Below are 13970 nucleotides of genomic sequence, written 5' to 3'. Positions count from 1 at the left end.
TAGCGACGACGCACACTCTTTAACGGCGACACACCGGAGGGAAAACAACGCGGAATTTCTTATGTCATCATAGTCGTGGAATCATCTCTTAAATCGACGGATGAGATTGAAATGACGCAGATCACCAAAATAAGCTTTTAGCGGCAACGCTTTTTGTCGCCGCTAAAGGCGTTGCTGCTATTGCCGGTTATTCTTGTAGTGTTGGTTGCACTCGGTTAAATCCATTAGTGTGTGTATATATATATATATATATATATATATATATATATATATATATATATATATATGGTCTTCTAGTCCCTATATTTTTCCTCATCCAAGGAATCAGCTAAGTAGCTAACTTCTTGTAGAATTTAGTGAAGTTTAACTAAAATTCTACTGCGTTGCATGCGTTTTAGATAATGGAAGGATATGCAAAAAGAGTACATGATCCTTATTTCCAGCCTCCGTTGCAGTCTGCAGTAGTTTCTGGAGACTCTCTTGCTAGCTGTGTGTGGGTGCCAGGGCCGGTCATTGTTGGAGCTGGACCATCTGGTCTTGCTGCTGCGGCTTGTCTCAAGAACCAAGGTATTCCGGTCTTGATTCTTGAAAAGACAAATTGTATAGCGTCATTGTGGCAAATCAAGACGTATGATCGCTTATGTCTTCATCTTCCCAAACAATTTTGTCAACTCCCGTTTATGCCTTTTCCTAAAGATTACCCGAACTACCCTACTAAGCAACAGTTCTTAGCTTACCTTGAAGCATATGCCAAAAACTTTGATTTGAATCCTGTTTTCAACACCATGGTAGTGAAGGCCGAATATGATGGTGTGTTTGGGTTGTGGAGGGTGCAAACAAAGGTGACTGAGTACGTTTGTCGATGGGTTATTGTAGCTACCGGAGAGAATGCCGAGGAAGTTGTACCTAAAATTGAAGGGATGAATGACTTCATCGGGCCAATTCTACATACAAGTTCGTACAAAAGTGGCGATTGCTTTGAAAATAAGAATGTTCTTGTAGTTGGGTGTGGGAATTCAGGCATGGAGGTCTGCTTGGATCTATGCAACCACAATGCTTGTCCATCACTTGTGGTTAGAGATTCTGTACGTACTTTAATTGTCTCTCTACTACAATACTACTCATCCTCATACATTATGTCTGCATGAAGAACAGTGACCATATTTCTTTTTTTTTTTTTTTTTTTTTTTTTTTTTCTATTTTCACGATAAAATATAATTATATGATTACTTTTATTTTATTACCAGGAAGATGAATCTAAAAATTTATAAAAGTATAAATTTCCGTTCACTTTAAAGTTTCTTGAATATATAAATTGTAGTAGTAAAATTCCAATGATTTACATTTTGGTGAATCTTGATAAATAATAGCAGTCAGATATTTCTTTCGTTGTAGTTTATGGATGGATTAATGTTAAAAGTAATCAGATATTATAAAGTCTCGGTTCTCTATTTATAGAATCTAACTATAAATGTGTTTAAAATCGCTTTCAACTTTCTTGGACTGCGTTTGCATGCGTGTTACTGCTTGCGTTTGAGATTCTCCCTTTTCTTGAAATAATTCACTGTTGAAAAGATTCTAAACTGCAAATATGAAATATCTCCACCTTCAATCGGCTTTTGTGACCCATTTTCCATCTGGAAACCACTTTAAATTTGTGTAATGAAACTTTCCAGTTGCATGTATTACCACAAGAGATGCTTGGGAGATCAACTTTTGGATTGTCGATGTGGCTGCTCAAGTGGTTCCCAGTTCGAGTAGTAGACAGGCTCTTGCTTTTTGCGTCACATTTCATGATTGGAGACACCGATAGACTTGGACTGAATAGACCAAAGCTCGGTCCCCTTGAGCTAAAGAACGTCTCCGGAAAGACTCCAGTATTGGATGTGGGCACACTTGCAAAGATAAGAAGTGGGGACATCAAGGTTCGACTCCGTTCTTTCTTTCTTTTCTCTTATTAATTAAAAAAACTGGCCTTTCAAGACCCCAACTATAAGTTTGCTATAACTACATCTCTATGAAAGAGAGAATTAGTCATTTGGGGCACGTAATTCTTTCATTCACTGAACAACAAATTAAAAATCTTGATCTAGGTTTATCCAGGAATAAAGAGACTAGCACGCACTACTGTGGAGTTTGTAGATGGAAGAATAGAGAAATTCGATGCCATCATTTTAGCCACAGGTTACAGAAGTAATGTGACTACTTGGTTAAAGGTATGCTATAAAACCAACTTTAATATATATATATATATACTTACACCAAATTTATGCTTACTAATTAATATTATCTAAACCACCATATATAAAAGCTGGTCTAGTTAGTGGATCACTTGGAAATTAATCACTTTAAACCAAATTTCCTCATTTTCGGGTTCAATCTTGGATGGCCTACCTTTTAAAAAAAAATAAAAAACTAGCATAATATAATCTTCCATTCTAAACATTTCCATTTCTCTATGATTTTTTATTTTGTAGGACACCAATTCATTCTTCGAAAAAGATGGGTTTCCCACAAAACCATTCCCAGAAGGCTGGAAAGGGGAGTGTGGATTATACGCGGTTGGGTTCTCAAAACGTGGGTTACTGGGTACATCCATGGACGCTGCTAAGATTGCGGAAGACATTGCGTGCCAATGGAATACAGACAAGAAGCATTTAAAATCGTTACGCCATCAACCACCGAAGCTATCCGTTTATATAGACTCCTAAAATAACTTATTTCATGTGGGCTATGATGAGTGTTAGATTCATTAGAGATGTTTAATTAATTAGGGGTTGTGTAATTTGTAATTGTTGTACATATAATGTTATCTGCACAGTAGGTGTAACTTATAATTGTTGTGAATATAATATATAAGGGGAATTGTACTTGGCTATAAAAATAGAAATGAATTTTAAATGAAAATTGAATTAATATGAATTGACGGATGAGAAATCTCGGTGCTAATTGTCTTAGTGTACTGTGAAAATTCCAAAAGATGAAAAGGTGGAGCTTTCGAATCTTAACCATGCCAATATGTCATGTATCTTTCGCACCTACGACTTATTGTACCGAAATTAACGATACCATAATGCAAACTATCATTCGTATGATTTCTTCCTTTTGATCAACTAATCATTATCAGACAACAATTCAAGAGTGAGTACAAATCCTTCTGCTAGGGACCATCTTTGTTCATCATATTCGTCCCAACGAAAGTGCCACCACATTGCATTAAGACTACTCCAATATTCATAATATTTCTGGTCAGGCTCCCAAAGAAAAAAAAAGCTCAAATTCCAGTCTTTGAATAAGTGCTAATAATTGTTGAAAGAGATTAAATCTTCATATGAGTTGGAATTTCTTGCTTCCTTGATGAAGCTATTTAGAACAGAAAGGAAAAGGTCACCAAAAGCCCCAAAAATGTACCATGGTACTATTAATGTTTCTTTATGATAAACAATTCACTTTTGGCCATTTTTGACGGTCAAATAGTGTCCATAATTCCCAAGTTTTGTCCGTCAGTTTGTCATCTTCTAGATTGTAAGGTATGTTTTATTAACTATGCTAACCCTTTTTTCTTGAGGCATTGATTGTAAAATACCCTTGAATCACTTAATAGGCCAATAAATGCAAACCGTATCGACAAGGAAGGTGACGCAGAATGGAAGCCCATTAGATATATTCTAGCAGCGATTGAGAACCAAGACTACTAGAAAATAAAATCATTTCTATGTTAGGACCTTAATTTCAGTCAATACTTCCCCCGAAACCAAGGTTCTCAAGATCTGAATATCATATAGGGTAGTTTTTCATCCAAGAATACAGAGAGTGCAAATTTCCAAATATATATTTATTTTAAATAAAAATAGTGCGAGTCTCGTCGAACTTGGATAAATTCGAGAACAAGCAACTATCACATAGTTGAAAGAAAAGAAGTCACCCTAAGATTTCGGAGAGACGTGATAAGGTATCAAGAACTAAAGAGATATGGTCACGTTCGTTACTAATAACACTGTCAATGACATAGCTTAAATGTGAACCAACGAACTACTAGAAAGCTATTTCACAATCAAATTATTACGAGTACCTTAAACTTATTAAGGGAATCAACAATGCGGATACTTTTTAAATGTCTATCAATTTTTTCCTACAATATATTGATTCTACAAAGTTTAATTACATATTACTAAAACTAATTAATAATATTTATTTAAAAATTGAAAACTTTCATGTTTTTCATTAAAAGGTTCAATGGCCATCGAACTACAAATTCATCAAATGACAATGTGTCACCTCACAATGATAGAGATTCATCCATTAAATTACGACTAGTTAAGTTTGTCACCTCATTTAACTCTCGCGTTAAAATCATCATTGTGGATGTTCTAATTATGAGATTCAATTTATCTATAATTACTAAGTAATGAGATGGATTTATTCAGCAAAAATAGTAACACTATCAAGTGTAAATGACTTTCCAACTAGAAAACAAACATCTATGGAAAGGCATATACTTAAAGGACATGATTGTAGCCGCATAATTTCGACATACTCTATGATGATATATTCCTTGTATTTTTAGGCGTTTTGAAGTAGGGATGATCGTAGGCCCCGTGTACGTGTACGCGTTATGGGTTGAACACCATCCTTAATGGTGCGTGGTCAGCATTATGGTGAAGGCTTGTCACCCAACTAACACTCGAAGACGCTGTAACGACCGAAAAATACAACCAATTTTAAATTTTTCAAAACATCTCGATTTCCATTAAATCTTTACAAAAAGGTTTTCAATACAAAACATTTATCGTGTTCCCAGAATCACAATACTACGAAATCATGAGGAGCGGTACGATCACGCCTTCGCCTTGCCACAGTCTCCTGAAGAACCTGAAAAACACGAAACCACAACTGTAAGCCCGAAAGCTTAGTGAGATATCCCCAAAATACCAACCACAAATACCATACACGCATAACATGCCATAACATATCCGATCACAGAACAGCCATGCACTTCGGGTCTACTGTAAGACTGGTCCGCCGTACCGGCCTACAGTCCACCTGGTCCACCCTCCGAGTCTATCCACATACATCAAGTCTGCAGTGTGATTGGTCCACCCGCTCCCGGGCCTTCAATCCACCTGGTCCACTCTCTGAGTCAACAATATGACTGGTCCGCCCGCATCGGGCCTTCAGTCTATCTGGTCCACTCTCCGAGCCTTCGGCACGTCTGGTCCGCCCTTTCGGGGCCTACAGCTTATCCGGACCGCTCGTTGGGCCTTCGGGACAACCGGTCCGCTCTGGGTATCTTGGCCTACTGCACACAGCAGGACCCGCCTCAACCCAACTCCAATCCAAACAACCATGTGCACATATACATACAATCATATAGAAATTCACAGTCAACAAGCAGATCAAACAGATCACATAGCATATCATCATCCTAACCAGGATACCGACCTAACAGGTCACTAGCATAGCATCTCCTTATCTCTCAGGATACCGATCTCAATCAGGTCTCTATATACCATCCTAGCTCTCAGGATGCAAACATATCATAGCAACAACATAACAACAACTACCCGGATCTCAATCCGATAAGGGCCGGCCTTGGTGCCTTAGACCCTGTTGATATAGTGAGGATAACTCACCTCGAAACTGCTGACTAAACAGATAACCCAAGCTGCTCCGATCACTGATATGATCTCCACCATTGGACAACCACCAATGCACTGAACTCAAAACAATAACCAACAATTACCATAATGCCCCTGGAAACCACTGGTCAACCCTTGGTCAAAGACAAGGTCAAAGTCAACCCCTGACTGACTCTACTCGCCGAGTCAACCCTATGACTCGCCGAGTCCCCATACTCAGCAGTTCCCTCAATCCGCGACCTAACTCGCCGAGTCACCCCGAGACTCTTCGAGTTCAACAACTCTGAGTCCACTCGCACACAACTCACCGAGTCATCCCTTGACTCACCGAAAATATTGGGACTCATCGACAAGACTCGCCGAGTCCAAGAACAGACTCGCCGAGTCTAAGGCTATCTTCAACCTACTCGCCGAGTTGTTCATACAACTCGCCGAGTTCCAGACCATCTTCATCCAACTCGCCGAGTTGTTCTTCCAACTCGTCGAGTTCCAGCTCATCTTCAAGCAACTCGTCGAGTACACCCATGTGACTCGCCGAGTACCACCGGTCTGAATCCATTCAGAAGCATTCCAGGCCATGCAACTGCTCCAAAACATAGATCTAGCTTCCTACAACCCATCCATCACGTAAAGTGGCAAACTTTACGTGAATCCAAAGAGATCTATGCATTTTGCACATTAGGCTAGGGTTTGGGACATGATAGCTCCACTAAACACTCCAACACGGGGACTTTCATGCTCTCTGATCCTTCTCCAATCCATATCTGAGGTAGCAACCTCAGATCTAACCTCTAGACTCCAATTACATCCAAAGACAAACTCCCCACAAACCCCAAAATGAAGAAACAACATAACAACAGCCCAAGAACGAGATATTACCTCCAAGGAACGCCCCAACTGCAATGAAACTCGAATCCAAGCAAAGCCCCTTGCTCCAAGCCTTCAAACTCCCAAAATTCCTTCAACAAACACCTCCTTCAAGCTCCCAAATGAGATATGAACACTCACACACGAAGGCTAAGGGTTTCTGGACTTGAGGATGAATGAAGAGGCTGAGAGAGGGCTGTTATGTTCTTTATATAGGGCTCAACCCCGAGAATTAGGGTTTCCTCCACTCAACGCCTACTCGTCGAGTCCATCTTACTGACTCACCGAGTCGGCTACTTAACACGCGACCTAGTCGCGACTCTACTCGCCGAGTCCACCCATGGACTCGCCGAGTCACTCTTTCCCAATTTACTCTTTTAGCCCTTCTACTCTACTCTTGATATTTCGGGATGTTACAATTCTCCCCCACTTAAATTAGGCTTCGTCCTCGAAGCCTACTGCAATTCAATCCCAACGATACTCCCACAACGTGCCACCTGGCCTTAACCGGGCCAAGTCCCACAAGGCATACCCATCGAAACTCAAACACACTTTCTCTTTCCTTACGGTGTCCTGACCACCGTCTCGAGCCGGGCACCGGCTGTACCCTCTGATAATCACCCTCAACAACCGCGAATTACGCATGACTCATCACTGCCCAAATCTCAACAATCACTCAACCCATAAGGGCTTAGAAAGCCATGAACCATCGGATCCCCGATCCGAATCCCACTCTATCCATTCCGCGACGACGAAAAGACCCATTCTCAATCTCAGAGCAACTCCCACGAGTTCTCCTCTTGCAATCACATACATATGCTGAACTTTCTCCAGCACCCTTAGGTTGGGAAAACCTGATACACTGATGATATCCTCCAACATCCCCCAGGATGAACCACTAATACATATCCAATACCCTGATCAGAATCACACTGAGAGCCCAAGGCTCTCTCCCTACATCCCTTCTGAGTCTCTTGGCTCTACATCTACAGAATTCCTCCGCAACCTCAGCAGACATCCCAAACCGGATGAGCTTCTAATCCACTGCCGCAAACACTCTGCTCAAAACCATACTCGAATAACTCTAATCATAACTCTGCTCTGCCGCTTTTACTTCCGTGAACTTACACTCCCTCTCGAAGTTACACACCTCTCTCACTTCCTTTTCCAAGGAATCCACTTGGCCATATTGCCACTCCTACAAGTGCCATGGTGCTCGCCCAACGCTACACCACCCTTTTTAGCGTATCCGCTATCCATCCAACACACATACTCTGACTCTCATCGCAGGGACTCTCAAGCCCCTGCACTATCTCCACTAATCAAGATCACTACCCGGGGCCAGACCTTCTAATGCAATCACACTGCAACATACACAAACCATATCCTCAAACTGATTCAACAATACCTGCAGAGTCTTCAGCATGACTGGACCGCCTCACCAGGCCTTCAGCCCATCTGGACCACTCTCTCAGAACCTTCAGCCAATATGGACCGCTCTCAGTGCCTTCAGTTTGGCTGGACCGTTCTCCGAGCCTTCGGCCTGACTGGTACGCCTACCAGCCTTCAGTCTATCCGGACCGCTCAACTAGCATTCAACATTCTGGGCTATCCCCCCCCCCCCCCCCGGAATCCTCTCATGCATACCGTTCTAGCCCTCTAGGGGTTCCGAACTCTAACTCCATCATACGTACTCGATCCCGGCCTGCTCCCAGGACCTCCACAATCAAATGCCCTAGGTCTGAATCCCGCCCCGCATGTCCGACACTTACTCCTATCAGCCTATACTCTGGGCTGACAGAACACTTGCTGAATCTCAACAGCTAAGCACTTTCTATTACTCATCGAACTCCCGGAGAATTCTCCAATTCTCCCCCGCTTGGCACTAACTATCAACCACCGGTCGCCATTACCGACCTCCCAGAACAACTCTTGCACAAGAAAACACTTACACGCGGACTGCTTCTCACAAGCATAAATAACCTCAACGAGATCTCACATCAACATTGATTAACCTGCTCGAAAGAAACTCAATCTGCATCTAACCACTCCTTAGATAGCAGATGCTACCCGACCTGCAACCCAATGCTAGGTTTCCACTAATATCCCTCATGAATGATAACCAACGGAATTTCCCCAAAACAACAGCCCATAACCAAAACCACAACCCGCAAAATGACGAATACCGCATCGAAGACCACACAAAGATACCAGCACAAAACAATACACCACAATAGTCACAAGATAGCAAGATATCAAGAAAAAAAACATACCCGCAGCTGCATCCGGCACTGCCCTGACCTCCTCTGCTACAAGCTGAAAAGCACGACCCTGAGCCCTTGGGGGCTCTGCTCCACCCTGACCTCCACCTGTAATCCTCAAAGTGGCCGGTGCTGGAGCCTGCACCGGTCCTGAAGCAAGCTGTGGACAGTTGACCCTCAAATTCCCAACCTGATGACAATGATAGCAAATCCTCAAATCCCGAACTAGCGTTGACTGCCGACAATCCCTCGCATAGTGCCCCTCCTTTCCGCACTTGCGGCACGCACCACCGGACCTACAAACCCCGGTGTGACCCCTTCCACACTTCCCACAAGTGTGGCTGCTTAGATCCCCCACTCTAACATCAACGGTCTTGGACCGTTTCGGCGCCGGCTGCGACTGCACCGGAGCCTGCCTCAGCTCATGCAACTGCAACTTAATCTCTAACTCACACCGCCTAGTGGCCTTCTGCAACTCCAACAATGTCCCGCACCTCTGCGCAGACACAAACTGCCTGATGTCCCTCTTGAGCATGCTCAGATATCGAGACATCTGAGCCTGCTCCGAAGCGACCTCTGGGCAAAACATCGCCCTCTCAGTGAACATCCTGGTGATCTCAGTCACCGACTCCGAATCCTGCTTCAACTCAAGGAACTATTGAGCCAATCTCTCCTTGTCAACCTGCGGAACATAACGAGTGACGAACATCTCTCGGAACTGATCCCATGATACTGCAGCCCTCTGCGTATCTGAATATGACCCCGTGGTCAATCTCCACCAATCCTTCGCCCCGAGCCTCAACAGGTTCAGAGCACACCTCACCCTCTGATCAGCAGGGCATGAACATGTGAAGAAACACCCCTCCACGTCTGATAACCACCTCATAGCAACAATCGGGACCTGAACTCCATCGAATGTGGGAGGCTTCGTATTATCGAAGTCCCGATACTGAAAACCCCGACTAGCTCCTCCCCCTGCCGCTGCTACAGCTGCTGTAGCCGCCGTGGCAGCCGTCTCAGTGAGAGCTGCATAGCGCTCATCAAAATACTCAACCATGGTGGTCTTAATTGACCCAAACAACTCTGGCAACTCAGCCCGGAACAACTCAGCAATCTCATCACGCAGGATCTCACGAATCCTCGCATCCAACTCGCTCGTGCTCATCTGACCGATAACCTCGGGCGGCACCGATCCGCCCGGAACTCTCTCTCCAGCTCCCGATCCTGAAACAGATCCACTCTCATCATGCCTCGGAATCTCCATACTGAAAAGAAACACCACACAAAATCTCAGACTCTTCCCACCATCCTGGGATCCAACTCTCTCCACCCAACCCTAGAGATCATGGTTTCCCTGATACACGTATGGGTCCTATGCTTTCAGTAGTACGGGCCCATACTACCTTCCACACCTACCCATATTTGTATGAAGTACTACCACAACGCCCTAGAGAAACATGCATAACAACGCTCAACCCTCACCACTAGAGGAACACAGAAAATATCCCATAAGGAACCCTAGGCTACAGGCATCACAAATCAGGCAACATATCATGAAATCCTGAAGATCCCTAGCCTATCACTAGCATGTTGTTCTATCAAAGCTCAAAAACAAATAACATGCATGGTAATTTGGGGTTACTTACTGGCTCCGGCTGATCGTACCTCCGCATCCTCCTTTACTCATTTTGAAAACCATTTTAAATACTCTTTTGAAAACTCTCCTCGATTTGAGAGTGGAGTCACACGAATGTTCCTCCAATTCACTCAAACCAAGGCTCTGATACCAACTTGTAACGACCGAAAAATACAACCAATTTTAAATTTTTCAAAACATCTCGATTTCCATTAAATCTTTACAAAAAGGTTTTCAATACAAAACATTTATCGTGTTCCCAGAATCACAATACTACGAAATCATGAGGAGCAGTACGATCACGCCTTCGCCTTGCCACAGTCTCCTGAAGAACCTGAAAAACACGAAACCACAACTGTAAGCCCGAAAGCTTAGTGAGATATCCCCAAAATACCAACCACAAATACCATACACGCATAACATGCCATAACATATCCGATCACAGAACAGCCATGCACTTCGGGTCTACTGTAAGACTGGTCCGCCGTACCGGCCTACAGTCCACCTGGTCCACCCTCCGAGTCTATCCACATACATCGAGTCTGCAGTGTGATTGGTCCACCCGCTCCCGGGCCTTCAATCTACCTGGTCCACTCTCTGAGTCAACAATATGACTGGTCCGCCCGCATCGGGCCTTCAGTCTATCTGGTCCACTCTCCGAGCCTTCGGCACGTCTGGTCCGCCCTTTCGGGGCCTACAGCTTATCCGGACCGCTCGCTGGGCCTTCGGGACAACCGGTCCGCCCTGGGTATCTTGGCCTACTGCACACAGCAGGACCCGCCTCAACCCAACTCCAATCCAAACAACCATGTGCACATATACATACAATCATATAGAAATTCACAGTCAACAAGCAGATCAAACAGATCACATAGCATACCATCATCCTAACCAGGAAACCGACCTAACATGTCACTAGCATAGCATCTCCCTATCTCTCAGGATACCGATCTCAATTAGGTCTCTATATACCATCCTAGCTCTCAGGATGCAAACATATCATAGCAACAACATAACAACAACTACCAGGATCTCAATCCGATAAGGGCCGGCCTTGGTGCCTTAGACCCTGTTGATATAGTGAGGATAACTCACCTCAAAACTGCCGACTAAACAGATAACCCAAGCTGATCCGATCACTGATACGATCTCCACCACTGGACAACCACCAATGCACTGAACTCAAAACAATAACCAACAATTACCATAATGCCCCTGGAAACCACTGGTCAACCCTTGGTCAAAGACAAGGTCAAAGTCAACCCCTGACTGACTCTACTCGCCGAGTCAACCCTATGACTCGCCGAGTCCCCATACTCAGCACTTCCCTCAATCTGCGACCTAACTCGTCGAGTCACCCCGAGACTCGTCGAGTTCAACAACTCTGAGTCTACTCGCACACAACTCACCGAGTCATCCCTTGACTCACCGAAAATATTGGGACTCATCGACAAGACTCGCCGAGTCCAAGAACAGACTCGCCGAGTCTAAGGCTATCTTCAACCTACTCGCCGAGTTGTTCATACAACTCGCCGAGTTCCAGACCATCTTCATCCAACTCCCCGAGTTGTTCTTCCAACTCGTCGAGTTCCAGCTCATCTTCAAGCAACTCGTCGAGTACACCCATGTGAGTCGCCGAGTACCACCGGTCTGAATTTATTCAGAAGCATTCCAGGCCATGCAATTGCTCCAAAACATAGATCTAGCCTCCTACAACCCATCCATCACGTAAAGTGGCAAACTTTACGTGAATCCAAAGAGATCTATGCATTTTTCACATTAGGTTAGGGTTTGGGACATGATAGCTCCATTAAACACTCCAACACAGAGACCTTCATGCTCTCTGATCCTTCTCCAATCCAGATATGAGGTAGCAACCTCAGATCTAACCTCTAGACTCCAATTACATCCAAAGACAAACTCCCCACAAACCCCAAAATGAAGAAACAACATAACAACAGCCCAAGAACGAGATATTACCTCCAAGGAACGCCCCAACTGCAATGAAACTCGAATCCAAGCAAAGCCCCTTGCTCCAAGCCTTCAAACTCCCAAAATTCCTTCAACAAACACCTCCTTCAAGCTCCCAAATGAGATATGAACACTCACACACGAAGGCTAAGGGTTTCTGGACTTGAGGATGAATGAAGAGGCTGAGAGAGGGCTGTTATGTTCTTTATATAGGGCTTAACCCCGAGAATTAGGGTTTCCTCCACTCAGCGCCTACTCGCCGAGTCCATCTTACTGACTCGCCAAGTCGGCTACTTAACACGCGACCTAGTCACGACTCTACTCACCGAGTCCACCCATGGACTCGCCGAGCCACTCTTTCCCAATATTTCGGGATGTTACAGACGCCTCATTCTCTCTATCTCTCTTTTCTTTTCTTTTACTCTCTCTCTCTCTCTCTCCCCCTTCTTTTCTTTTATGCATCAAGACTACCTCAGTGGCAGTGGACGAGCAGTGTGGTTGACATGCCGGTGAGGTAGAAGTTGGCAACGTCGAAAAACACATTGTACCATCCCCTCCCACTACGAATAGCCTTACGTTGAAGATAATCAAAACATCTTAGTTACTATATATGAGTATCGTGTCTATGAACACTACAAGAAAAGGCATCCACGACCCTATAGGGGCAACAAAAGTGGTATGCATAAGGCTGCACGGTGTGGTGCGGTCTGGGACCGCACTTGGCCGCCACCTCAGCAGGGAACACCGCCCCCTGGGTGCGGTTTCGTGCGGTTCAAACCGCAGTGCGGCCCCTCAAGACCGCGTTTTCTGATTGGCTGGTCACTTTGACCGTTGAAATTGAAGAGTTTTTTTTTTTTTTTTTTTTTTTTTTTTTTTTTTTTTTTTTTTGCTTCTTCTTTCCTATATATACATATATCAACTTAACTTTTTTATTCACAACACAATCTTCTCTATCTCTCAAAAAAAAATATTTTTTTTTTAAATCACTACTCTCCCAAAAATGTCATCTTCTTCATCTCGGAGAACGACTTTATGTAGTTTCCTTTAGTTATTTTATTTATGTTTTTTAAGTTTCTAGGATTATTTAAATGTCATGTGTGTGGTTTTTTTTTTTTGGTAACGCAATGTACTGTTTTTTTTTATTTTCAAGTAATGAAGAATTATGTTTTTTTTATTAAAATAGAAGGTATATTAAATTAAATTAGTTAAAAAAAAAAAAAAGAAGTTTTATTAAATTAAAATACTTAAAAAAACAAAAAAATAAAAGAAATGAAAAGTGTGGCACCACACCCTTGGTGTGGCAAGAAACCACACTTGAGTGGTAAAAAGTGACATAGCGCTGATGTGGCGGGGGAGGGAGTGCGGTTTTGGTGGCACCACTCCCTCCAGCCTAACTGCACGTGTAGTAGTGACTTATCATATTGAAATAGATTTTCCATAAAATAGATGCTTAGAGACCTATGTCGTAACTAAAATTCTGAATAAAATTTTTTACCTGAAAATTTTCTTTCAGTGGGAACTCTAAACCCTATAGAGACGACTTGTCCTTTTGAAAATATTTTGTGAAAAGATATTAATTTTATTTACTTTTAATTT

General features: G+C 43.4%; 1 protein-coding gene across 1 annotated transcript; it reads left to right on the top strand.

Annotated features, from left to right (window-relative positions):
• The first annotated feature begins 386 nt into the window (after positions 1–386).
• Positions 387–2916, top strand: LOC111908705 (indole-3-pyruvate monooxygenase YUCCA2). Its single transcript, XM_023904502.3, has 4 exons — positions 387–1085; positions 1677–1925; positions 2094–2216; positions 2478–2916. The coding sequence occupies exons 1-4, from the start codon at positions 402–404 to the stop codon at positions 2709–2711; spliced, it is 1290 nt and encodes a 429-aa protein (XP_023760270.1). The 5' UTR covers positions 387–401; the 3' UTR covers positions 2712–2916.
• The last annotated feature ends 11054 nt before the right edge of the window (positions 2917–13970 follow it).

This window comes from Lactuca sativa, chromosome 5 (assembly GCF_002870075.4).
Source record: "Lactuca sativa cultivar Salinas chromosome 5, Lsat_Salinas_v11, whole genome shotgun sequence".
In the NCBI taxonomy this organism is placed as follows: Eukaryota; Viridiplantae; Streptophyta; class Magnoliopsida; order Asterales; family Asteraceae; genus Lactuca; species Lactuca sativa.
Note: the sequence above shows the minus strand (reverse complement) of the source record. Positions and strands in the feature narration are given on the sequence as shown.

Bases quoted from the DNA above. Each gene is read 5' to 3' on its own strand.
- LOC111908705 (XM_023904502.3), top strand. From the start codon at position 402: ATGGAAGGATATGCAAAAAGAGTACATGATCCTTATTTCCAGCCTCCG. The intron at 1,926-2,093 runs GTTCGACTCCGT...ATCTTGATCTAG, and splicing joins TAAGAAGTGGGGACATCAAG to GTTTATCCAGGAATAAAGAG. The intron at 2,217-2,477 runs GTATGCTATAAA...TTTATTTTGTAG, and splicing joins ATGTGACTACTTGGTTAAAG to GACACCAATTCATTCTTCGA.